The sequence below is a fragment of the Silurus aristotelis genome (genome assembly GCF_946808225.1).
Source record: "Silurus aristotelis genome assembly, chromosome: 29".
Lineage (NCBI taxonomy): Eukaryota > Metazoa > Chordata > Actinopteri > Siluriformes > Siluridae > Silurus > Silurus aristotelis.
In genome coordinates this window covers 819,949-847,448 of record NC_139602.1, presented here as the reverse complement: position 1 = coordinate 847,448, position 27,500 = coordinate 819,949, and the positions used below count along the sequence as shown (strand labels likewise).

The 27,500-nt window shown below is 45.7% G+C and overlaps 1 protein-coding gene across 2 annotated transcripts in view; it reads right to left on the bottom strand.

Moving 5' to 3' along the window:
• The window catches only part of nbas (NBAS subunit of NRZ tethering complex), an 89,117-nt gene that overhangs the window by 6,207 nt on the left and 55,410 nt on the right, over positions 1-27,500 (bottom strand). For both annotated transcript variants that reach the window (XM_083535669.1, XM_083535670.1), the window contains exons 47-51: positions 26,108-26,197; positions 25,046-25,241; positions 8,471-8,610; positions 6,980-7,124; positions 5,133-5,261 (exon numbers count right to left, since the gene is read on the bottom strand). In XM_083535669.1, coding sequence (XP_083391795.1) covers positions 5,133-5,261; positions 6,980-7,124; positions 8,471-8,610; positions 25,046-25,241; positions 26,108-26,197 — 700 coding nt within the window. The remainder of the gene's footprint in view (positions 1-5,132; positions 5,262-6,979; positions 7,125-8,470; positions 8,611-25,045; positions 25,242-26,107; positions 26,198-27,500) is intronic.

Here is a 27,500-nt window from a genome sequence, read left to right as displayed (position 1 = left end):
GACGGGGAGACGGAAAGAGTCACAAATAGACCCTGAGAGGGATGACAGAGCGATGGTGAGACAGAGAGAGAGAGAGAGAGAGAGAGAGAGAGAGACTGACAATGATGGAGCGATGGTGAGACAGAGAGAGACTGACAATGACGGAGCGATGGTGAGACAGAGAGAGAGAGACTGACAATGACGGAGCGATGGTGAGACAGAGAGAGAGACTGACAATGACGGAGCGATGGTGAGACAGAGAGAGAGACTGACAATGACGGAGCGATGGTGAGACAGAGAGAGAGAGAGAGACTGACAATGGTGGAGCGATGGTGAGACAGAGAGAGAGACTGACAATGACGGAGCGATAATGAGACAGAGAGAGAAAGAGAGACTGACAATAACGGAGCGATGGTGAGACAGAGAGAGAGAGACTGACAATGACGGAGCGATGGTGGAAGAGAGAAAAGGCAGACAGCGGGGGACGTTTATAGTGAGGATGAAAGTGCTGAGTCCACAGTGAGTCATCACTCGCACGGCTGAAGCTTTATGGAAAAGGGGATCCGAGGTCAGAGCTTCATAATCCCCCCGGAGGTTCCTGAAAGCTTTCACCCGCGATGAAGAGGTTACGCTGTAGCAACAAGATACATCACTAATCACACTCGCTTTCCGGAGAGAGGAAAAGAAAATTGGTGGCTGTGTTGAATGTTCGGGGGGGGGGGTAACGACCTTGATCAGGAGGTCGTAAGTTCAAATCCCTGCACCACCAAAACGTGATCAACTTTCCAGCATTGTGCGATTCTCCTCCAGACTGATCCCACAAACTTTATTTGAAATCTTGTTTCAGCATGACGTTTGTGCACACAGTCGCACAAAAATCTGCTTTCCAAAAATCTCCACGAAGTCTACGCAGCGTGGCATGCTGGGATTTGAACTTCTGACCTCGTGAAGATGCTTGTATTATTATTAATTATCTCATTTCTACACCTGGACAGGTGAGAGGTTTTTTTTTTACCGGGTCTACTGTGAAAAGGTTTTCTCGCGTTTCTGCTAAAAGAAACTCTTGTATCAGGACGGAAGAACATCGACTGGGGAAATGAGGATGGCGAGGGGAAGAAAAAATAAAAGCAGTGCAGATACATTTGTGCTTGACCATCTGATCAGGTCTTTTTTCACGTCCCTAAACTAAATCCAACAAGAACCAACAAACCTTTTCATACCTGTATTTCATGTACAATCGTACTGATTTACATACATGGACGTGCGTTTGTCCAGGGCATGTCAGGAACTTCCATGAGAACATTTTGAGTTCTCCTTGGCTGCGATTAGATATTCTATAACGCTGCACTTCAAAGCCAAACACTTTTTGCACTTCCACCAACCTTCTGCTCAAATCACAATCCCCGGCCAGAGAGCGAGCGATCTCTAAACATCATCGTTACTCCACCGATCACAGCCCTCACAAGCAGCACATCCCCAGGCACTCGCTCAGAATCGTAGACCCGTCTCCTTTTAACAACCCACACTCCGACTACTCGTCTACGCCGAGTCTCGCTCGCGCACTGCTAATTCTGCGCTTTCTGGCTTCTGGATTTAATCATTGCCTTGGCCTTTTGGTTGCTTCTGCCCAGGTTTGTTCAATAAACTGAACTCTGCATTTGCCTCCAAGCTGCTCGTCTTTGACAGATGGTCCCTGTAGGACTAAAGACAGCAGGCTCTTTCCGTTTGCCCGAGAGAGAGAAAGAAAGAAAAGTAATGAAAAAGAGAGAAAAAAAAAAGAGCCGGCGTGCCTCGGAGTACCTGACCACAGTGACACGTATAATAATTTAAAGCGCAAAGTACAAGTGCTCGGTGAACGCAGCGCTGCCCGTAGACACCGAGGAAATTGCATCGAGAGGAAAAAAAAGGAGAAGAACTGGTGGCGGTGTCGAGAATTTACATGCAGAACGTATTCGTAGCCGATTCGCCCCAAACGTCCCTGCATGGAATAACAACAGTCGAACGGGACGATAAAACAACAAGCCAAGTGTTGATGACGTCAACCGAACAGACGTTCCCGAGTTCAACTAGAGCAAGATATGATACGCGTTGCGATCCAGGGGGGTCAAGAAGCCGGCGATACGATACGCGTTGCGATCCAGGGGGGTCAAGAAGCCGGCGATACGATACGCGTTGCGATCCAGGGGGGTCAAGAAGCCGGCGATACGATACGCGTTGCGATCCAGGGGGGTCAAGAAGCCGGCGATACGATACGCATGGCGATCCGGGGGTCAAGAAGCCGGCGATACGATACGCATGGCGATCCGGGGGTCAAGAAGCCGGCGATGCGATACGCGTTGCGATCCAGGGGGGTCAAGAAGCCGGCGATACGATACGCGTTGCGATCCAGGGGGGTCAAGAAGCCGGCGATACGATACGCGTTGCGATCCAGGGGGGTCAAGAAGCCGGCGATACGATACGCATGGCGATCCGGGGGTCAAGAAGCCGGCGATACGATACGCGTGGCGATCCGGGGGTCAAGGAGCCGGCGATACGATACGCATGGCGATCCGGGGGTCAAGAAGCCGGCGATACGATACGCATGGCGATCCGGGGGTCAAGAAGCCGGCGATACGATACGCATGGCGATCCGGGGGTCAAGGAGCCGGCGATACGATACGCATGGCGATCCGGGGGTCAAGAAGCCGGCGATACGATACGCATGGCGATCCGGGGGTCAAGAAGCCGGCGATACGATACGCATGGCGATCCGGGGGTCAAGAAGCCGGCGATACGATACGCATGGCGATCCGGGGGTCAAGAAGCCGGCGATACGATACGCATGGCGATCCGGGGGTCAAGAAGCCGGCGATACGATACGCATGGCGATCCGGGGGTCAAGAAGCCGGCGATACGATACGCATGGCGATCCGGGGGTCAAGAAGCCGGCGATACGATACGCATGGCGATCCAGGGGTCAAGAAGCCGGCGATACGATACGCATGGCGATCCAGGGGTCAAGAAGCCGGCGATACGATACGCATGGCGATCCAGGGGTCGTGATACGATACATTGGGAGATTTCTTGTTGAAGGAATAGGATAATTTTAGGAAAAGTAGTGAAAGATTTTCGAGACTAACGAGGCTGAATGGTGTGTTTCTGACCCAGCGAGTTCTTCTTCTTCCTCCCATTCATCAGGTTGACTGAAGTTAATTAACTTCTCATGAGCCTCAAACGGGAAGTTCTACACGACGTCCAAATGGCGACACAATAACGTTTGTAATTGAGGAGGATGTTCTTGTACTAATTAAAAAAAAAGGAGCGGAATGAGACAGGCTCATTAGAAGCTGCTCTGGAACAGCGAGCATCAGATAGTCTGGGAAACTCTGGGACAGGGACGTCTCTCGTCAGGTACACGTTCCAGACTGACTCTGCACTCCTGAATTATCAATGCGTCCGTGGTCCTGCTGTGAAGACATTTGAGGAACCGTTCCCACGTACAGCACTGTGTGTTTGCTGTAGAGTTTTTCCACATTCCTTCCACAAGTCATTATACAATGAATCGATCCCGAGATGACGAGGGCTCATCATTAAATCCAATCCAATCTATTAGATCATTTTTACCCCTAATCTCATCCTCTTGGTCTTTTCATGGTGACCTTGAGATTCAGAGATTAACCCCAATTCCAACATGCATGCAAGACAGCGATGCTTTAAATAAAGCCTGAGGAGAACTCGTGGCTGTGGATTAGGATGATCGTTATCGAAACCCTTCCCGGCTTCAAAGCCACTGTTTCACGGCTGTTATCTGATCTCAGGACAAAACCACGAGCGATGCTCAAGTACCTACACGCTAACTTGAGAGGAACGTGAGAGGAACGTGCTGCTTGGCATAACAAATGGTTCATAGAGATCAATTCAGGATTCGTGTTCCATGGGTGTAAATGTAAATGCAAAAGTATTGGGACACCTGACTTTTCCAGCCACGTGCGTTTCTTCTGAAAACTGTTGAAAGAACACTATTGCACACAACGTCTTTGGAAGGTATGAAATTTTCCATTCACTTGAACTTTGGAGACCGAAAAACGTAAGCTAGTTATGAAGCGCACAAAGCCAGCTCCATGAAGATCCGCTTTCTATGGGTTGGATGTCTGTGGAAGATATTGAGAGGCCTCCTATATAGAGCTCCAACCCTATTTAGGATGAATCTGAACACCATCCAGGCCTCCTTATCTTCATCAGCACCTGACTTTAACAGTCTGAATCAAATCTCACACAGAATCTAGTGGAGCTCATTATCAGAGCAAATGGAGACTCCAAAGAATTAGATTCTAGTCCTCATTTTTTCTAATCCAGACTCCGCCCCTTTTCAAGGACTTACCACTGATCAGATAATAAACCCACTAGATATTTTAATAAACTCCACATGATCCATCAGATCTGCTAGAAGAATATGAATCATGTTGACACCCAAACAACTGATGCTTGTTTTTAATTACTAAATGGTCCAGGAAATCCCCCTTCAAACGCAAATGGTTTAGTCCGGTTTGATTGGCGGATCCCAGTTATATATCAAACGACAATTAATTAAATCATAAACCATAAACACATAACGAGATGCATAATGTGTGTGTGTGTGTGTGTGTGTGTTGTGGTAAATATCTGGACATCTGCACCATCAAAGAACCAAACACTGTAGATCGTACTAATGAGACGTCGTTGATCATCTCTCCGTGTTCTACATTTGACACGTTAGTGTCTGCACGTCTGGACGTGTATTTGGAGTTACGTGATTCGACGTGGAACAGATGCAGTCGCTTAGTTTTACACTGAAGTTAAATAATGTTCACTGCACGACCACGTCTGTGTCTTTCAGCTACACTGCATCGAGGTCATGTAGCTCATAAACAATGTGTCTTCCTGACAGCTGCAGAGGTAGACCATTCTCCTAATAATCCACACACACACACACACACACACACACACACACACACACACACACACACACACACACACACACACACACACACACACACACACACACACACACACACACACACACACACACACACACACACACACACACCCCCCCCCCCCCCCCCGAGCGGGAAAAAGTAGGCCCTTGGCTGCAAAGTAACTGATTGTGTATGTTGTGGTGCAAAGACATGACTTACAGAGGTGATGTTTTTGATTAGATCCAGAGTCCGAGCGAGGAGCTGCTCATCTTTGCTCTCGGCCATCAGCTTTAATGCCTCTAGTTTGAGACCACTGTTCAGCAGCAGGGTAGAGATGTGTCCTATACACTGAGAGAGCGAGAGAGAGCGAGAGAGAGAGAGAGAAAAACAGTTAAACATCTGTGACCACTATTCTTCATCACCACCATCAGTGTCATCCCCATTACCACGGCCTCCATCATCACCATCACATCACTGTCATTAGTTTTGTCATCACTGTCATCATCAAAGCCATAAATCGCAAAATCATCATCAAAGCCATTTTCATTATAAAAGCAATAATCACCACCAACATCAAAGTCATAATCATCATTCAAACCATAATCATCACTATGATCAAAGCCATGATTATTATCACCATCAAAACCATAATCAAACACAATCAATAAAAATCACCATAATCATCAAATCATCATCAAAGCCATTTTCATTATAAAAGCAATCACCATTAAAACCATCATCATCATCACCATCATCATCAAAACCATAATCATCATCATTAAAGCCATAATCATCATCATCATCATCATTAAAACCATCAATCATCATCATCTTTATCATCATCATCATCAAAACCATCAATCATCATCATCAAAACCATAATCATCATCATCATCAAAACCATAATCATCATCATTAAAGCCATAATCATCATAACCATCCATCATCATCAAAACCATCCATCATCATCATCATCATCATCATCATCATCAAAACCATCAATCATCATCATCAAAACCATAATCATCATCATTAAAGCCATAATCATCATCATCACCATCATCATCACCATCACCATTATCACCACCATAATCATCATCATCATCATCAAAACCATAATCATCATCATCATCAAAACCACCATCATCATCATCAAAACCATCATCTTCATCATCATCATCATCACCACCATCATCATCATAACCATAATCATCATCATTAAAGCCATAATCATCATAACCATCCATCATCATCAAAACCATCCATCATCATCATCATCATCATCATCATCAAAACCATCAATCATCATCATCAAAACCATAATCATCATCATTAAAGCCATAATCATCATCATCACCATCATCATCACCATCACCATTATCACCACCATAATCATCATCATCATCATCAAAACCATAATCATCATCATCATCAAAACCACCATCATCATCATCAAAACCATCCATCATCATCATCATCATCATCATCATCAAAACCATCAATCATCATCATCAAAACCATAATCATCATCATTAAAGCCATAATCATCATCATCACCATCATCATCACCATCACCATCATCACCACCATAATCATCATCATCAAAACCATAATCATCATCATCATCAAAACCACCATCATCATCACCACCATCATCATCATAACCATAATCATCATCATTAAAGCCATAAATCATCATCATCATCATCGCCATAATCATATCCATAATCATTAAAATTTTAATCGTGGTTTTCAATTGGATAATCATTTTAAAAAAGTCATAATCGCCATAATCAAAGGTCATAATCATCAAAACCATAATCACAGCTATAATCATTATCTAATTGAAAACTACGATCAAAGCCATAAATCATCAAACCCTTCATCATTAAAATATGAATCATCATGGCTGTTCTCTCAGCTGATCTTTGCTCAGTCACATCAGTGTGGAAATGTAGCTGTTTGGTTAAACACTGTGAAACCATATGAGCTCCACACCAAGCGTCTCAGAGCTTCTTCACTTACACGCACACGCGCACGCACACGCGCACGCGCACGCACAGTACCTGAGGATTGAGTTTGTGCTTGGTGGTGTACAGCGAGCGGCACATGGCGAGGATCTCAGATCCGGGGCTGATGTTCGACCACGTGGAGCAGTGTGAGAGCACGCCTGACGTCACACACACCCACGGGTTCTGCTCGGACTCCAGTCTGTAGAAACCAACCAAGGTGTGAATCAGCGAGTGTGTCGAGATGTTTTGGTTATTTTAAGCACACGATGTGGTGAGAAAATTTAATCTTCTGGGCTTTACAGATGTTCTATAGGAATATTGCCAACATTAGATCTCTCTACAGATGTTCTATAGAAATATTTTCATATTTCGGTCTCTTTCCAGCTGTTCTCTGGGGATACTGGCATGTTTAGCTTTCTGTACAGATGTTCTACAGGGATACTAAAACCTTTTGATCTCTCTACAGATGTTCTATAGGGATATTTTCATATTTAGGTCCCTTTTCCAGCTGTTCTCTGGGAAAATGGGCATGTTTAGGTTTCTGTACAGATGTTCTATAGGGAAAATAAAACCTTTTGATCTCTCTACAGATGTTCTATAGGAATATTTCCATATTAAGGTCCCTTTTCCAGCTGTTCTCTGGGGATACTGGCATGTTTAGGTTTCTGTACAGATGTTCGCCAGGAATACTAAAGCCTTTAGGTCTCTTTACAGTTGTTCTGTCAGAATATCGCTTTTCCTTAGACTTTTTTCTTTTTACAGATGTCTTCACAAATCTCTACAACATGTAGTGGAACATCTGCCCAGAACAGTGGAGCTCATACGAACACACATTTATGGAAAATGTAATATTTTTGCTTCTGAAGCGTAGCAGCGAATGAGGAGAGCCGAGTTCTCCATGAACTTTCCACACGAACAGAAGTTCTGGAAGGAGATCTTTTTGTAAATAGGAGCATTTTAAACAAGTCGTTCGGCAGCACGTTCAATAAGCTCAGTGATGTGCTCGGAGTTTACCGATTCGTTTAATTGGCACACAAGAGCCTCTATAGACACGTGTGCGCACACACGCACGCACGCACGCACGCACGCACGCACGCACGCACACACACGTGTTGTTTAGCTTTAGACACAAGCTTCTCCTCGTTTTTTCGCATCCTGCCGTACACTTCATTCGTATAAACAGTAGGCCATTAAGCTCATTAACAATCTCAGCGACGTCTCCTGGAAAAAACGCTGTGTAACATTTTCGCAGAAATCGACTAACTGGAAAAAATCCCACAAAGGCCACCAACAACTAAACCACGGCACCATCTGCGTTTCGGAGAAGAAGGAGGGCTTAAAGAAAAACAATTACACAATGAATCAATAGAAACGTTATTAACAGTTTAACCTACGTTCCTCTACATCATTCAAAAATAATGGCTTTTTCCAGCCAGATGTGCTCGTGTGAGACGTCTTTCCAGACCTGCATCTCCAGCATGACACAAAGTGTGTTTGAGTGCGTGGGGAAGATCTGAAGTGGCCTGCTATAGAAGCTGTTCTTACCTGCTCTCGTCAGTCACAGGTGGCCACGCCTGCAGGAGGAGCATGAGGTGCTGAAACTCCTCCCACTTCGTACTCGACTCCAGCAGCTCCAGGAAGAGAGAGAGACGCTGAGCCTCATCCTCGATGTCGCTCATGACGCACTGAGAGACAGAAATAAAAAGTCTGTTGATGGGCGGAGCAACCAATCAGGAGACGGACCGTCTGCGCTCGGTTAATAATGACATGAAGCTAAAACCTGGTCTAGTTTGTTGGACGCCTAAATAAACCGTATATAAACATATAGAACATAAATATAAACTACTGAAAGAGAGCAAATCAATAGAATGAAGGGAGAAGAGTGGAGGAGTAGAAAGGAGAAAGAGAAATTGATAGATTAAGAGAGGTGGATGATGGAAGAGGGATAAAAAAGGGGCAACGGAATAGCAGGATAGAGGTGAAGAAAAGCGTTAAAGTGGTGAGGTTGAGCAGGTGGGAGAAGAAAAGAGGGGTGAGGTTGTGAAGGAGGGAGATGAATGGAGGGGAGGAGGTGGAAGAAGAATAGAGAGATGGAGGTGGGAGAGGAATAGAGGGGTGAAGATGTGGAGGTGGTGTGTGAACGTTGATGAGATGGATTTAAAATGGCAGCACACCTGAGACCTGGAAGAAGCTCCTGCTGAAATGACACACTGATCAATGCAGGAGGAGCAGTGATTAAACAGGCAACAGCACAAGCACGCACCAACACACACACACACACACACACGAAGAGTACTCTACCCCTCTGGTGGTTTCTACGTTCCGGATTGTTGTCAAAAAAAAAAAAAAAAAAAAAAAAGAATAGGAAGAGGAGGAGGGAGAAAGTAATTAATTTCCCTTCTGAGGGACCCGAGCAATTTAACAGTTGAGGAAACATCTGATCGCTTCAGGGGGAGAAGTGCAAAAGAGCAAACGAGCAGCAAAACATGGAGAAATCATTGCAAAAAGCATCTGAATACTCAAACTGAGAGAAAAGAAATGCAACACAAAGCAGGTTTTTGAACCTCGACTTAGCCTTGATCGTTTTCCTCAAACAGCATGTTTCTCAAATAGTCTCCTTCCTCAAATAGCCATCAATACATTCCTTTAGATATCTGGACCCCAAATCTCAGACCCTGATTCCAAATCATCTACCAGACCCCAGACCTCTCACCCAGACCTAAAACCTCTTACCCAGACCTAAAACCTCCACCCAGACCCCAAACACAGACCTCTCACCCAGACCTAAAACCTCCACCCAGACCTAAAACCTCTCACCCAGACCTAAAACCTCTCACCCAGACCCAAAACCTCTCACCCAGACCCAAAACCTCTCACCCAGACCTAAAACCTCTCACCCAGACCCCAAACACAGACCTCTCACCCAGACCTAAAACCTCCACCCAGACCTAAAACCTCTCACCCAGACCTAAAACCTCTCACCTCTCACCCAGACCTAAAACCTCTCACCCAGACCTAAAACCTCTCACCCAGACCTAAAACCCAGACCTCAAACCTCTCACCCAGACCTAAAACCTCCACCCAGACCCCAAACCCAGACCTCTCACCCAGACCTAAAACCTCTCACCCAGACCCCAAACCCAGACCTAAAACCTCCACCCAGACCCCAAACCCAGACCTCAAACCTCTCACCCAGACCTAAAACCTCCACCCAGACCCCAAACCCAGACCTCTCACCCAGACCTAAAACCTCTCACCCAGACCCCAAACCCAGACCTAAAACCTCCACCCAGACCCCAAACCCAGACCTCAAACCTCTCACCCAGACCTAAAACCTCCACCCAGACCCCAAACCCAGACCTCTCACCCAGACCTAAAACCTCTCACCCAGACCCCAAACCCAGACCTAAAACCTCCACCCAGACCCCAAACCCAGACCTCTCACCCAGACCTAAAACCTCCACCCAGACCTAAAACCTCTCACCCAGACCCCAAACCCAGACCTAAAACCTCCACCCAGACCCCAAACCCAGACCTCAAACCTCTCACCCAGACCTAAAACCTCCACCCAGACCCCAAACCTCCACCCAGACCTCAAACCCAGACCTCCCACCCAGACCTCTCAAAGTAAAGTCACACTCTGTGTGTGTGTGTGTGTGTGTTTTTAAATTTTGTTTTAATCGCACAGCAAAAAGAAAAAAGTATAGATAAAATAACTAATTATATAGTAATAATAATAATAATAATAATAATAATACACAAAAAAATAAACAAAAGAAAATGTAATAAAATAAAAAAAGACTAATATATAAAAAGGGGTTATTTGGTTGCGGAGGAAAAGACTGGAGCAGATCCGTACTAATTAACCACAGTAATCATGATGTCAACGAAAAGGGTGTAAACCGCCAGTGTGTGTGTGTGTGTGTGTGTGTGTGTGTGTTCACATCCCGACCCTTTTTCTTTCATCGCAGGCCAGGACTGGATTAAATATGAAAATTAATTCCCTCCATATCAATAGAGCTGAATGGCATTTCTCCTCTGAAGGAGCTGCTGACTACAGGCACCATTTTACTTTTATTTATTTTTTAATCCTCATTTTTTAAAATTTTTTTCTGCTTAAAAAAAAATTTCTAACCCGTTATTTAAACTATTGTTGACTATTAAAACTATTAAGACATGAGATGATCTTCCACTGTAGCGCTGATGATCCCCAGCTATACATCTCATCAAAACCAGATGAAACATCTCATTTTTCTCTGATGCAGAGAAGCTCGTCTACTTGTTCATGACCTCCAGACAAACTACTGCTTCTTACCTACAAAACACTAAATGGTTTATCTCCATGTATCTCTCCAGTCTTCTAACACGCTTCAATCCATCACGCTCCCTGAGATCTCAAAACTCCAGGCTTCTAGTGGTTACTAGAATAGCAAAGTCCACTAAAGGTGGTAGAACATTCTTACATTTAGCTCCTGAACTGTGGAATAGTCTCCTAACCATGTTTGGGGTTTAGACACAGTCCTACACATCATATCATAACCTTGTGCTTCAGAACATCTGATCACATGCACATTATCAACTTCAGCAGCTACGCCGATTCCTCTCCACTGCTTCTCGTTCTTCACCCATCCCGAGGCATCCTGAGGTTGCTCCAGCTCCAGTCACGTCCACCTCGTAGACGCCACAATTTGAATGTAGTCCAATTCATGTCTATTAGATGCTTTTTTCTCCTCATATCCAAGCTGCTGTTTGATACGTTCCTGTCTATAACATGGATGTTTTTTGTTTTCTGCACCACTCTGCTCATCAATAGAGAAACATGCGTAAATGAGAATGGTGGAGAAACATGCGTGAATTAGAATGGTGTAGGTGTTCCTGTTTAAGTGGCCAGAAAATCCATGATTGCCTGGGTGGTAGGTCTTTAACGCTACATCTCCAACATAAAGCCCAGAAGAAAAGAAGCGTAAAGTTCAGAACAGCAATCGCGTCTCATGCTCATGATCCAGGAAAGAGCCGGGGAGGAGACGAGCTCCTCCGCTAGTGGACTCATTCTCCTGCTTCAGATTATCCACCCACATCTAATCTCTCAGTGTGTGTGTGTGTGTGTCATGACTGAATGAGTTCAGACATGCTTTACTTAATAACATCCACCCACTCCATGGCCTCCCTGCCAAGTGGTTCTCTTCTCTATCAGCTCTGACACGCAAACACAAACACCACAAAAAGAACAGCAACAACAACCACCACCCTCACAGCGTTCCAACATCCGGCTGTGCGCATCTTCTCGTCTCCGAGTCTCAACCCTGCTTCATGTCAGGGTTTTATCAAGCTCACGATATGAGGCCTCCATCCTACAGAGTGAGCGTGTGTCATGAAGGAGAAGCCTGGAGATGTTTCTACAGCTGAAATATCACATATATAAATAAGTATTAAAATGAGCTCTGTGCCTTCCTGGTCTTCCTGAGATGTTTCAACACCTTGATTAAAGACAGGATTGTTACAAGGCACAGATGTGAACACAGTGACCTCCATCATTCTCAAATGGAAGAAGTGTGGCACAACCAGGACTCTTCCAAGAGCTGGTCACCTGACCAAACACCTGATGGTCACTCTGATGGTACAAAGTTCCGGAAGGACAACCATCACTGAAGCCCTCCACTGAGAGTTTATTCAGAGGGTCGCTTTATTTCAGAGGGTCTACTTAGAGGACACTCTTTAGTGCAAAACCCATGAAAGCCTGCTGAAGGACACTCAGACTGTGAGAAACAAGATTCTCTGGTCTAATGAAACCAAGATTGGCCTCACTTCTAAACCCTGTGTCTGGAGGAAACCAGGCCCCATCCCATGAGTGAAGCACGGTGGTGGAAGTATCATGACATGGGGGTGTTTTCTGAGCAAGGGATTCGAGTGAAATCTGAATGGAGCAGAGATCTCAGTCTGGGCTGAAGGTTCATCAACATGACACACAGCCAAGGCTTAGGGAGAACTTCTAGAGTGAAGATGGAGAAGATTTGCCCTGAAGAATGGCAGAAAATCCACCAATCCCCAAAAAGAATCCGAGTCTGATGACTGTCCTATGAAGATCATGTAGATCATCATCTCATGATGGACACACACACACACACACACACACACTTTGTTCTGTAATATTTCAAACCACCACAGGGCAAAACTATGAAGCATGAAAATGTCAGCAACTGACAAAGAAAGAGAGAGACAGCGAGAGAGAGGGAAAGAAGGTGAGGACATGAAGATCTCCCAAGGCATAAACAGGCCTCCTCCTCCTCCTCTTTTCCCTTTCCCTCGTCATCAGAGTAGAGTAGAGCGGAGGAAGACGAGAAGAAAAGTGAATCTTTTCATCAGCTGGTAAACAGCTGAGGGACACGGGCGCAGATGGATGAAGCTGCGGCACAACTGAAAGAGAAATCAAGACTGTCGGCTGCACTTAACTCCCACTTTACCATCTTTCAGAGTGTGTGTGTGTGTGTGTGTGTGTGTGTGTGTGTGTGTGTGTGTGAGCTCCAGAGGATGAAATAAAGCATTGCAGAGTAGGACTGGGACTCTGGGCTTTGAAAGCGTATGAACTTGTTTCTGGAACGTAATGAGGTCGTACTGGGGCTGTGCTGCGACTCATTTGCTTATGAATGTGTGTGTGTGTGTGTGTGTGTGTGTGTGTGTGGTCATGCAGGATAGAAACGTCATTCGTTCATGGAATTTTGAGCCTTTCCATTACCAAAATTCAGGCAAAATTCTCAAAAGATCTCCAATTTCTCCAAGATCATGAAGATCACCAAAATTTCAAAGATCAACTTGATCTCAATTATCTCCAAGATCTATAATATTTCCAAAATCTCCAATATCTGTAATCTCTCAAAGCACACACCAAATCTCCAATAATCAGCAAAATTTTAAAAATCTCAAACTTTTCCAAGACCTCAGCATTCCTCCAAAAGCTTGGGTGAAGTCTGATTTAACTCATTTGGAAATTAAAAAAATTATATATAAATGTCCTGATGCCTACAAAGCAGGGAAATGCTCTGGATAAATACACAAACCTCCAGCACTGGATTTCCACTAACTGTTTGAGCAGCATTGCTGACTAAAAACATCTCAAAGATCTGCATGGAAGAGTCATCAGCCTCGGGAACTTCATGTAGATGGAAAATAAGGCTGAGCAAAAGGCCGGGAACCGATAGAACAAATGAGGATTAGGATAAATTTCAGCGTGAACCTGAATGGCACTCAAGAAAATCACAACGCTACAGGTGAAATGATTGATATAATCGAGGTTCCTTGAGCGTACTCATGTTCCTCACAGGTTCTACTTGAAAACCGTGCTCACTGCGTGGTCCAGTTCTTCTGAATATTCCAGGATTTTTCTCCCCTCGATACAGGACTCGTGGGTGTGTGTATATTAGATGACGTTGAGGTCCAAATAAAAAAGAATTTCAATCCTTCTTTTGAAGTCCACCTCTACACACCTGAGATACTGAATGTAAGCGTATAGGTGGAAAACGTCCAACAGATAACGATAAAAAAAAAAAGGAGTTTGAGAAGAAGCTCAAAAAGATAAAATGGATCAAATAAAAGCGGATTGTTTAAACTCAATTAAATATAAATAAAGCCAAAACATTTCTCCTCACTTGAACTAGGTGACCTGAAACCTGTGACCTAAAGAGCACAGAGCTCCATGAAGATCTGCTTTCCATGGGTTGTGGAAGATCTACAGGCTTAGAGCTCAATCACTACTGAACACCTTTGAAGCCTCCTTACTTCCTCACCTACATCAGTACCTGACTGTCTGAACGAAAATCTCCACAAAATCCAGTAGAACATCTTCCCAGAAGAGTGGAGCTCATTCTAACGGGAAGTCTGGCTGGAATATAAATGTCATGAACGAGAGCGATTTAATTGCGTGCGGGTTTTTAATATTTCAGCACAATAAGGACTCGAGTCAGGGTTAAAGTGGAAAGTGCTGACATGGTGTTTCTCGTCTCAAAGGTCTTTGTTAAGGTCAGAGCAGCTTGTTCCTTTCCCGTTCTGCTGTTCTGGGCCAGGAGGGATGAAAGAACAATGAAGAGAAGGGAAAAGTGGGAGGAGGAAAAGAAAAGGAATAGACCTGTGTGTGTGTGTGTGTGTGTGTGTGTGTGTGTTGGGTCCAGGCTGTTTCGAATGACCTCACAAAGCTTGGCATTATTATTCCAGTGAAGTTCTACAGCCTCCTCTTAATCTATAGAGGTCGTTCTTCCTTAGAGAAGAAACACGAGGGGAGAACAAGGGGCTTTGACTGGTGTTGAAGTCAGGGCTGGAACAGGAAGATAAAGTGTACGTCCCGATATCACACTTTGCAGTACAACGCAACTCTACTGCACTGGCCTTCATTACAGACGCTCACGCAAACGTGGAGGATGTGTGATGACTTACAAACGTGAAACTTTTCATGCATAACCTACAGAACTGCTTTCTGTTTAATACGATCTTCTACAGGTGATTCGCATCTCGCTGCAGCTCTACCTCTGCCAGGTTAATCTCTATTGCGTGTGACTCTCAGGACACGCCTCGGTCTCCCAAATGATTGGTTTCCAGATGATAAAAGTAAAAAGTATTATATATAAATAAATTTTTTTCTCTGCAGAGCTTTATTCCTTTTGTTTATTCTGTACTGAACCGTTATTGTACTTGGGGAGTGTTTATAGAAACCCCATGGAGGTTCCTCACACGTTCCTCATCAGACACGCGCGCATTACAGAGATAAATATTTCAATATGTGGATGATGAAGGCCACTTGTGTAGAGACTCCCGGACGCTCACGCTCAATGTGAATGAATTTGGAAGGTCATGTCATTAATATTCAAGGGATAATGAAGCACTCAGGAGTTTTTCTTCACCATGTTCTGGAGTTTTTAAAAGTGACTCGAAGAAGAGACGTCAAAGCGTGAACACGATACTGGACTTTCATGCTGATTCAGGAAAATCATCAGGGATGCGGTGGTTGTGAAGCGAGTTACTGTTACCAGGTAGAAGATGAATAATTTACAATATAGATGGATGTATTGATAAGTGGAGGATGAATAATTGAGTAGATGAATAGATGGGAGGAGAGATATAGATGGATGGGAAGATGGATGCACTGGAGGATAGATATAGATGGATGGGAAGATGGATAAATGGATGGGAGGATAGTTAAATAGATGATGGGAAAATAGATGGAAAGTGTGAGGAAAATAGATAAATGGATGGATGGAAAGATAAATAGTTGGATGGGAAAATGGAAGGATAACCAGGATGGATGGATGGATGGATAGGAGGATAGATAAATGGATGGGAAGACAGCCCTGACCTCCTCAACACAACATCATTAGGAAAAACTGGAACTGGAGAAACCGGTGCCTCTCACCTTCTCCATCATCAGCACCTGACCTCACTAACCCTTTTGTAGATCAAGACGGATCACTAAACCCCACAGTGACGCCCCAAAACTTTTCCAGAAGAGAAGAGTGACTGAGATAATACTGAGTTGTAAAGAGTTAGAAGGTGCATTGAGTGAGTGTGATGGTGAGGTTTTCATAACCTTTTACACATCAAACCTTCAGCAAGCCTCCATGGGGTGTGTAATGGCTTTTTATTTTGCGTTCATCTGATGCACACTGGGACCCGAGGCTCGGTGATGAAGAACACTAATATAACAGCACAGTAAAATGACCTATAAAGTCCCCTCGGAGAACGACAAACTGTTTTTGTAGGTTCTGCTGGTGGGCAAAGACTTCGTGTTCTCCGCCAGAGAGCAACTCATAGCATGTCATTAAAAACCGCGAGGAACGCAGCTGTTCACGCACCGCTGGCCTACACCGAGCACTCGCCTATTCCACTGACCTCCAGCCAAATCAGAGAGAGGGAGAGAAAGAGGGATAGAGGGATAGAGAGAGAGGGAGAGAAAGAGGGATAGAGGGATAGAGAGAGAGGGAGAGAAAGAGGGATAGAGGGATAGAGAGAGAGGGAGAGAAAGAGGGATAGAGAGAGAGGGAGAGAAAGAGGGATAGAGGGATAGAGAGAGAGGGAGAGAAAGAGGGATAGAGGGATAGAGAGAGAGGGAGAGGGAGAGGGATAGAGGGATAGAGAGAGAGGGAGAGAAAGAGGGAGGGATAGAGGGATAGAGAGAGAGGAAGAGAAAGAGGGAGGGATAGAGGGATAGAGAGAGAGGGAGAGAAAGAGGGAGGGATAGAGAGAGAGAGAGAGAGAGAGAGGGATAGAGAGAGAGAGAGAGGGATAGAGAGAGAGAGAGAGAGAGGGATAGAGAGAGAGAGAGAGGGATAGAGGGAGAGAGAGAGAGAGAGAGAGAGAGAGAGAGAGAGAGAGAGAGAGAGAGAGAGAGAGAGAGGGAGAGAAAGGGAGAGAGAGAGGGAGAGAAAGGGAGAGAAAGAGGGATAGAGAGAGAGAGAGAGGGAGAGAGAAAGAGGGATAGAGAGAGAGAGAGAGGGAGAGAAAGAGGGATAGAGAGAGAGAGAGAGGGATAGAAAGAGGGATAGAGAGAGAGAGAGAGGGATAGAGAGAGAGAGGGAGGGAGAGAGAGAGAGAGAGAGAGAGAGAGAGAGAGAGAGAGAGAGAGAAAGGGAGAGAAAGAGAGAGAGAGAGAGAGAGAGAGAGGGAGAGAAAGGGAGAGAGAGAGGGAGAGAAAGGGAGAGAAAGAGGGATAGAGAGAGAGAGAGAGGGAGAGAGAGAGAGGGAGAGAAAGAGGGATAGAGGGAGAGAAAGAGGGATAGAGGGAGAGAAAGAGGGATAGAGAGAGAGAGAGAGGGAGAGAAAGAGGGATAGAGGGAGAGAAAGAGGGATAGAGAGAGAGAGAGAGGGAGAGAAAGAGGGATAGAGAGAGAGAGAGAGGGATAGAGAGAGAGAGGGAGGGAGAGAGAGGGAGGGAGAGAGAGAGAGAGAGAGAGAGAGAGAGAGAGAGAGAGAGGGAGAGAAAGGGAGAGAAAGAGGGATAGAGAAACACACCAGTGACGGGAACATCGATGTAGAAGAATCAATAATGTTCAGGATGTGAGAAAGTGTAGATTCACTTCAGCACTTGGACAGCGACTCTCACAGAAAGAATGAAAGAAAAGCTCAGTTTTCCTTCATGTCTTCTCATTACAAAAATACCCCCCAAATCTGACCCACCCACCCACTCGCTCTAACCCCACCTAAGCCTACAACCACCCAACCACTGTAACCCCACCTACACCCACCCACCCACTCTAACCCAACCTACCCCTACATCTCACTCTATCCCCACCTACCCACTGTAACACCACCTTCACCCACCCACCCACTCATTCTAACCCCACCTACCCCTACAACCACCCACCCACTGTAACCCCACCTTCAACCACCCACCAATCCACTCACTGTTACCCCACCTACCCCTACAACCACCCACTCACTGTAACCCCACCTTCAACCACCCACCAATCCACTTACTGTAACCCCACCTACCCCTACAACCACCAACTCACTGTAACCACACCTACACCCACCCACTCACTGTAACCCCACCTACCCCTACAACCACCCACTCACCCTAACCCCACCTACCCCTACAACCACCCACCCACTCACCCTAACCCCACCTACCCCTACAACCACCCACCAACTCACTCTAACCACACGTACAACCACCCACCCACTCACTCGAACCCCACCTACACCTACAACCACCCACTTACCCTTACCCCACCTACCCCTACAACCACCCACCCACTCACTCTAACCACACGTACAACCACCCACCCACTCACTCGAACCCCACCTACACTCACCCACTCAACCTAACCCCACCAACCCCTACAACCGCCCACCCACTCACCCTAACCTCACCTACCCCTACAACCGCCCACCCACTCACCCTAACCCCACCTACCCCTACAACCGCCCACCCACTCACCCTAACCCCACCTACCCCTACAACCGCCCACCCACTCACCCTAACCCCACCTACCCCTACAACCGCCCACCCACTCACTCTAACACCACCTACACCCACCCACTCACCCTAACCCCACCTACCCCTACAACCACCCACCCACTCACCCTAACCCCACCTACCCCTACAACCGCCCACCCACTCACCCTAACCCCACCTACCCCTACAACCGCCCACCCACTCACCCTAACCCCACCTACCCCTACAACCGCCCACCCACTCACCCTAACCTCACCTACCCCTACAACCGCCCACCCACTCACCCTAACCCCACCTACCCCTACAACCGCCCACCCACTCACCCTAACCCCACCTACCCCTACAACCGCCCACCCACTCACCCTAACCCCACCTACCCCTACAACCGCCCACCCACTCACCCTAACCCCACCTACCCCTACAACCAGTCACCCACTCACCCTAACCCCACCTACCCCTACAACCACCCACCCACTCACTCTAACCCCACGTACAACCACCCACTCACTCAATTAAACCCCACCTACCCCTACAACCACCCACCCAGTCACTCTAACCCCACGTACAACCACCCACCCACTCACCCTAACCCCACCTACCCCTACAACCACCCACCCACTCACCCTAACCCCACCTACCCCTACAACCACCCACCAACTCACTCTAACCCCACGTACAACCACCCACCCACTCACTCTAACCCCACCTACCCCTACAACCACCCACCCACTCACTCTAACCCCACGTACAACCACCCACCCACTCACTCTAACCCCACCTACCCCTACAACCACCCACCCACTCACCCTAGCCCCACCTACCCCTACAACCACCCACCCACTCACCCTAACCCCACATACAACCACCCACCCACTCACTCTAACCCCACCTACCCCTACAACCACCCACCCACTCACTCTAACCCCACGTACAACCACCCACCCACTCACTCTAACCCCACTTACCCCTACAACCACCCACCCACTCACCCTAACCACACCTACCCCTACAACCACCCACCCACTCACCCTAACCCCACCTACCCCTACAACCACCCACCCACTCACCCTAACCCCACGTACAACCACCCACCCACTCATTCTAACCCCACTTACCCCTACAACCACCCACCCACTCACTCTAACCCCACCCACCCACAACCACCCACCCACTCACTCTAACCCCACCCACCCCTATAACCATCCACCCACTCACTCTAACCCCACCTACCCCTATAACCATCCACCCACTCACCCTAACCCCACCTACTCCTACAACTACACACCCACTCACCCTAACCCCACCTACTCCTACAACTACACACCCACTCACCCTAACCCCACCTACTCCTACAACTACACACCCACTCACCCTAACCCTACCTACTCCTACAACTACACACCCACTCACCCTAACCCCACCTACCCCTACAACTACACACCCACTCACCCTAACCCCACCTACCCCTACAACTACACACCCACTCACCCTAACCCTACCTACTCCTACAACTACACACCCACTCACCCTAACCCTACCTACTCCTACAACTACACACCCACTCACCCTAACCCCACCTACTCCTACAACTACACACCCACTCACCCTAACCCCACCTACTCCTACAACTACACACCCACTCACCCTAACCCTACCTACTCCTACAACTACACACCCACTCACCCTAACCCCACCTACTCCTACAACTACACACCCACTCACCCTAACCCCACCTACACCCACTGATTCTGTAGGTTTTGGACCAATGTGTATTGGCAAGACGTGTGATTTTATTTTCTGGAGCGGTTTCTAACTACATGGGCAATAACACAACTCCTTTATATAGTGAGTTGCAGAAGAAGACACAGGGTGTGTGAGAAGCAGGACATCATGGTGTTTGGGGATGAAATCCTGTAACCAGGGAACACTTAGAAAGACCAGACAGAGCTGAGACACGCACACACGCACACACCCCCCCTGTGGGAGAGTGAAGACAGGAACATGGTGATAAGACATGTTTTGCTACAAACTAGTTATAATTCCTACAGAAAACAGATGGACTTTGGACAGACGGAGCTCAGGCTGCAACGAGACAATGTTCTGCTCATAATGCTCAAAAAAACAACAACATCTCATCAGTCTATTTCTCCTGTTGCATCACACACTTTGATTAACAAGCCTTCAGTCATACACAATTTATTTCTTCCATCAACCATTCAATTAATTCCACACATCTGAGCCCTTCATTTATCCATCCATTTATTCATCCATCCATCCTTTTACTCATCCTTCCAATAAACATTCCTTTTATCCATTTGTTCTTTACGTTCCAGCTCTCTACAATATTCGATTTTGCAATTTTTACATCTGTCCAACAACTTGTCTGTCTGTCTGTCTATCCATCTAACTTTTTTTTTTCACCCAGGCACTTTCCCAGTCTTTCCATCTTTCCATCCATCCAATAATTAACCCATTTTATCCATATATCCATTCACCCTAATTATTTTCTTTAATTTCATAATTTAACTACTAATAATTAAATATGGTCAGTCATTTATCCATCCATCCATCCATCCATCCATCCATCCATCCATCCATCCATCCATCCATCCAATTAATTCAAACCATCTCTCCATTTCATCCCTTATGCAATTTATTCCATCCATCTATTTATTTCATTAGGCAGTTAATTCACCCATCCATCCCTCTAACTCCTCTATTCGCCCATCTCCTCTATTATGCAAATAATTCTGTCTATCCATCCATCTCTAATATTTCATCCATCCATCTAATTCCTCCCATCTTTTCCATGATGCAGTTAATTCCATCCATCCCTATTAATCCCATCCAATTTAATCCACTCTACTATTATGCAGTTAATTCCACCCATCCATCCATATTAATTCCATCCATATAATTTCTTCCATCGTTATTAAACTATTATGCAGTTAATTTCATCCATTCATCCTGCACCAAATTCTATCCATCCATCTCTAATAATTGCAGCCAATTAATTCCATTCATCTGTCTTGCAGTTATTTCCATTCCTTCCACTATTCATCCTTCCTATTAATTCCACCCAATTACTTCCCTCATCCACCATTTCTCCCATTATGCAACTAATTCTATCCATCCACTCGTTAATGAATTCCATCCATCCATCCATCCATCCAAATAATTTCCTATATCTTTCCTATTATGTAGTTTCTATCCATCCATCCATCCAGAGAGATAATGATCATTAGATTACTAATCGAAGAACTAAAGAATGTAGAGTTTCACACTGAACTACAGCAGCACAGTGTGGACATGAAGGATGATCCCATCGACAGAACAGAACTACAGGTTTCTGTTGGAGGGAATTGCCAGAGAGAGAGCGGGAGGGAGAGATAGAAAGAGAGAGAACAGTGCAGAGGAGTGAAAAATAGGCAGTTGTTGACATACAGGGGGCTGAAGAGAGAGAGAGAGAGAGAGAGAGAGAGTGTCACTGGTGAAAGTAAAAGAGCGAGATATATACATACAGACGTGTGTGTGTGTGTGTGTGTGTGTGTGTGTGTGTGTGTTTGCACGCGAAAGGAACTACACAGACTTTTTCTCGGAAATACACACACTAAACAAACGGGACACAAAACCAGGTGAGTCAATACAACCTCAGGTTCAGTCATACGCTGTTAAATCAAGGACACACAATGCGGGCAATCACACACACACACACACACACACTGAAGACTGCCACTAGGAGCAATCAACTGCTCCGTGATCACTGAGCAGCCGAGCAATGAGGACACACACACACACACACACACACACACACACACACACACACACACACACACACACACACACACACACCATAAACAGTAGCCCACTAAGTGGCCATATTAAAGCCAGTGAACAACAGGGGAACAGGGGACATTGTTTTAATGACCACATTAGCCCCAGTCATTCAGCTGTTTGTGGTTACACACACACACACACACACACACACACAGTTTACACCCTGACAGCTTCCTAAAATGACAAATGGCCTCGGATTATGAAGTCAGGGGACCAAGGCAACTGCAAAAGCTTGGCATCTAATCCCAACAACACACACACACACACACACACACACACACACACACCACTTAGTCACTGTTTACTCCGACTGATTACACCAGCAACGCCTTCGGAGCACGTATCAGACCTGAAATGCCGTTCTCCATTCAGCTCCACAGAATGCCTGGAGTTCCCGGATAAACATCAAAGCCACGTCGTCATAGCGAAGCACACATGAACGATTTTGAGCTCGGAAATTTAAATGCAGTGTGTGTGTGTGTGTGTGTAAAAGAATGTTAGGGCCAATCTGACATTCTCATGTAGGAGTTCGGGGTGAAAAATCAGGAACGGTGGAGATTTGGGTTCGAAACTACAATCAATCAATCAAACTTCTAATCAAGAACACATTAATGCCATTTGACACGCCCTTTTCCACAGTGACTCACAATTATCTCATTCATACAACCTGAGGGTTAAGGGCCTTGCTCAGCAGGTTGGGATTTGATGGTGGGAGGATTTAAAGTCTCTCAGTAGATAAAATCCAATCCGATACATATGGTGTAGGTAGATTTCGTGAGATCTCATTTAGCCTCATGGGTGTTAGTAAAGGAGTAGATTATGAAGTGAGGAGACCTGGAGGTGTCGTTCACATTCATCCTAATGGGATTTGGAGCTCTATAGCAGGACACACTAATCTTCCACACACACAACCCAAACCCATGGAAAACAGATGTTCATGGATGCTCTTTTTCTGAACAATGCTGGAACAGGTTCCGATCTCCTTGATCAAGAGAAGGGAAGAATGTCCTGCTCGCGCAACCAAAGACGTCGTGTACAATCGCGTGTCCAGATACTTTTGGCCGATTTTTTTTTTTTGGGGGTATAATTTCTCACAATAATGATATTTTACTGCCCTAATAATGAGAGAGAGAGAGAGAGAGAGAGAGAGACGGTGATGTCGGCGCACTGGTGCTTAGGCTAATGTGTTGAATATTAACACCATCTGTATCGGGGAGAAACAAATCCCACAGTAAAGTGCAGGAAGATGTGAACTCGAGCCTTGCCGCTCCATCGAACACATTCCTCCTCCGCTGGGTTGCCAAGTAGTGAATATACACGTATGCACAATCTGCACGTCTTTGGTATGTGTAGAACTTCAGCTCTGTGAAGATGCGTGTGGAAGATCCATGCGTGTGGAAGATCGACGCCACCTCAAATCTCCTCACTTCACCATCTCCATCAGTGCCTCACCGCACGAAGTGGCGGAATGCCCACAAAATCTAGTGGATCATCTTCCCAGAAGAGTGGAGGTCATTATGTGTCCGAATACTTTTGGGAGTACAGTTTTCCACTTTCAAACCAATCCCCCCACACACACACACACACACACAGTGGCCTGGTACTGATGACACACACTTCCTGTGGCTACAACTTGCCAATCAGTGCAGTGCATGCTGAGATTAGGACCATTTGAAAATCACACACACACACACACACACACACACACACACACACACACACACACACACACACACACACACACACACACACACACACACACACACTTTCCAATGCACAATTATGCATTTTTCCTTTTATTTTGTCCTCCAACACATTACATATACACAGCTCACCTCTCTATCTTTTCACTGTCTCTATCGTTCTTTCTCTCTCTCCATTTCTGTATTTCTTTCTCTTTCTCAGAATCAGGTGAGTTTATCTACACTGACATTAAAAGCTGGATTTGTTTTTATTTTCTCTCTCTCTCTCTCTCTCTCTCTCTCTCTCTCTCTCTCATATCTGATGAAACCTGGATCCTGAAAGAGAATCATGCTCTGTCTATCTTTCCATCTTTCATTACTTTCTCTCTTTCCAAATATCCGAACAACAGGTACGTTTATCTGACCTGACATTGTGTTTTCTTTCTTTCTTCCTTTCCCTGTATCTTCATTTCTTTCCTCCAGACATCTAGTCTATCCTTCAATCCCTACGTACTTTCACACTTCTTCTTTCCTTCTATCTGACTGCCTGACATTAGTCTCTTTTCTCCCTCTTTCTTTCTTTCTTGTTTTTATAGTGGAAGTAAACAGAAGTGAGATTATAAAGAGAGATGTGTGTGTGTGTGTGTGTGTGTGTGTGTGTACCTCTCGACCAGGCCAGCAGGCTTTCAGCACCGCTTGGCTCCTGAACAGCACCAGGAGACGAACGTCCTGTTCGCTGAGGCTGAATGAATGTTCCAGAATCTGCAGCACCTCGATTCTCACTCGCACAGGTTTCGAGTCGTCCCCACAGAATGGCCGTAACCATGCCAACAGGTCCTCGGATGACACCGCATGTCCCCTGAGACATGAACGCACACACCCCCACACACACCCCCACACACACCCCCACACACACCCCCACACACACCCCCACACACACCCCCACACACACCCCCACACACACCCCCACACACACACACACACACACACACACACACACACACACACACACACACACACTCTTTCCTTAAAGCCCACATCAAATCTTTATAAACTATCATGTCATCGGAAAGAAAGAGAATTGAAGCCCCTCTCAATTCGTGACAGATTGGAGATAATTATAAAGAATTACAAAGCAAATTATGTCCAGCAGGTTTGAAATGTAGCTCTGGGCTGCGTAAAGGCTTCAAAGAGTTTGGCTGAAGGCAGAATGGAAAGCCAATTTCAAAGCAATTAAGAACAAACCACACAGAAAAGAATAAACTCCTGCATCTGTATTTGATCTAATTAGCGCAAGTGAAAACAGTTTTGGGTTTCCAGACCAATAAAAGGCTGTTTGTTCAAGCGTTTGAAACCAAATCCGATTTATCTGAACATCATCTCAGAAGGGTCTGATGCTACCTCATAATGATTGAAACTCTAGGCAGCAGTGACCGAGCACCACAAGTTGCTGAGAAACCAAATCTAGTAGAAAACCTGGAGTAGGACGAGAAACAGGAGCAATAATGGCAGTTTGATGTCATTGCACGTCATTGGAACCTTTGACCACTAGGTGGCGTCGGGATGAAATTTGGGGCATAGCATGAGATCATGGTCCTGGAGATGTCTACCAATTTTTGTGTCGGTGCGCAAACTATTTCCCGAGATACAGATTCACTTCCTGTTTGGCGACATATTGTTTTTCTATCCCAGCATGCTCCAGTGTATCTGATCTGGTCTGCTTACCCGGCTTGCACTTCGTCTTGCACGGCCTTCACGATGCCTTCCAGAACTTTCAGAGGGTCGGCGTGATCCTTCAGGATGTCGTCGTCACCACTGCAAACACACACAATGAAATTTTCTCACTTGACCTTTAAACTGGCAGGAGCAAATCATACAGATCAGAGAACATTTGGATTTTCTGCACATTCTTCTGAATAAAGATGGCTTTGGATGCTCTAGCAGAATCGTCTAATAATCAACTATCTAGGTGGGTGTCAGGAATTGCCTCTGCCAACAAGCAGTTCCTGACCTGAAAATACACTAGAGACAGAACTTTCCCAGCCGTATGTGCTTCTTCTCAGCAGGACCTGTTCCACATGTTCCAGCATGACAATGCCCCTGTGTGTGGAACATCTTGAGCGGCCTGCTATAGAGCTCAAACCCAAACACCTGCCTTTACTAAGTATCTGAATGAAATCTCAGAAATCTACAAAATCTAGATCATTATTTTACCAGAATAATTAAGCTTAATATAAGAGACTCGATAATAAATGAGATGTTCTTCTCAAAAAGCTGTTCTCCAGCTTCTCCGAAGGTCAGGACAGTCTAGTTTCTGAGGAACCCTGACATCTGATAAACCGATAATATATGATGTGAAAGATCTCAATAACTTGATTGTGATCAGATTCGAATCCGTCTGCATTAATGAGCACGAGGTCCATCCTGGTGTTCCTCAGAGCTTCACACAAGGACACAAAACCCCGACTAGATGCTCCTCCATTAAGACCCGGCCAGGCTTCTGTCTGCTGCAACCAATCAGCACTTAGGCTGAGACAAACAAAGAGGAACATCTGTATTAGTCCTCTGCAATTACTCCGCTCATTAGTCTACTTCAGAGGGAAGGCAAAGAACGAGGGAAAGAAAGGAAAAGGAGAGCGATAGTGACTACAAATGAGAAGTGTACATGTTTAAAAGCCTCATCAATCTGGATTCTGGTGACTTTTTTTCTCCTCCTTTCCTGCAGAGTTCCTCTTCGCTAAGCCAGCTGAGGGTCTGAGGAGATTATCTGCACCCCAGACCTCTGAGAACACGACTAATTAAGGAGGTTGAGAAGTTATCGGGGGTCATGGAAGCTTTGAATGAATGACTGATACGCCACGTTTCACCTGCTGATAAAATAGAAAATAAAAAACAGGCAGGGGAACAAACTTATGGAGGAACTACAGAGTGAAAGTTCCAGGAGACACGTATTTAGTTCCTGAGCTGACAGAAATGATCTCAGAAAGAGTTTCAGGAATCGCCAACAAGCATCTTCTGACCACATGCGGAAAATACACTTGAACTTGGAGATCCAAACGCAAATCGAGCTCCATGAAGATCTTGAGTGGCCTGCTATAGAGCTCAAACCCTCTTCAAC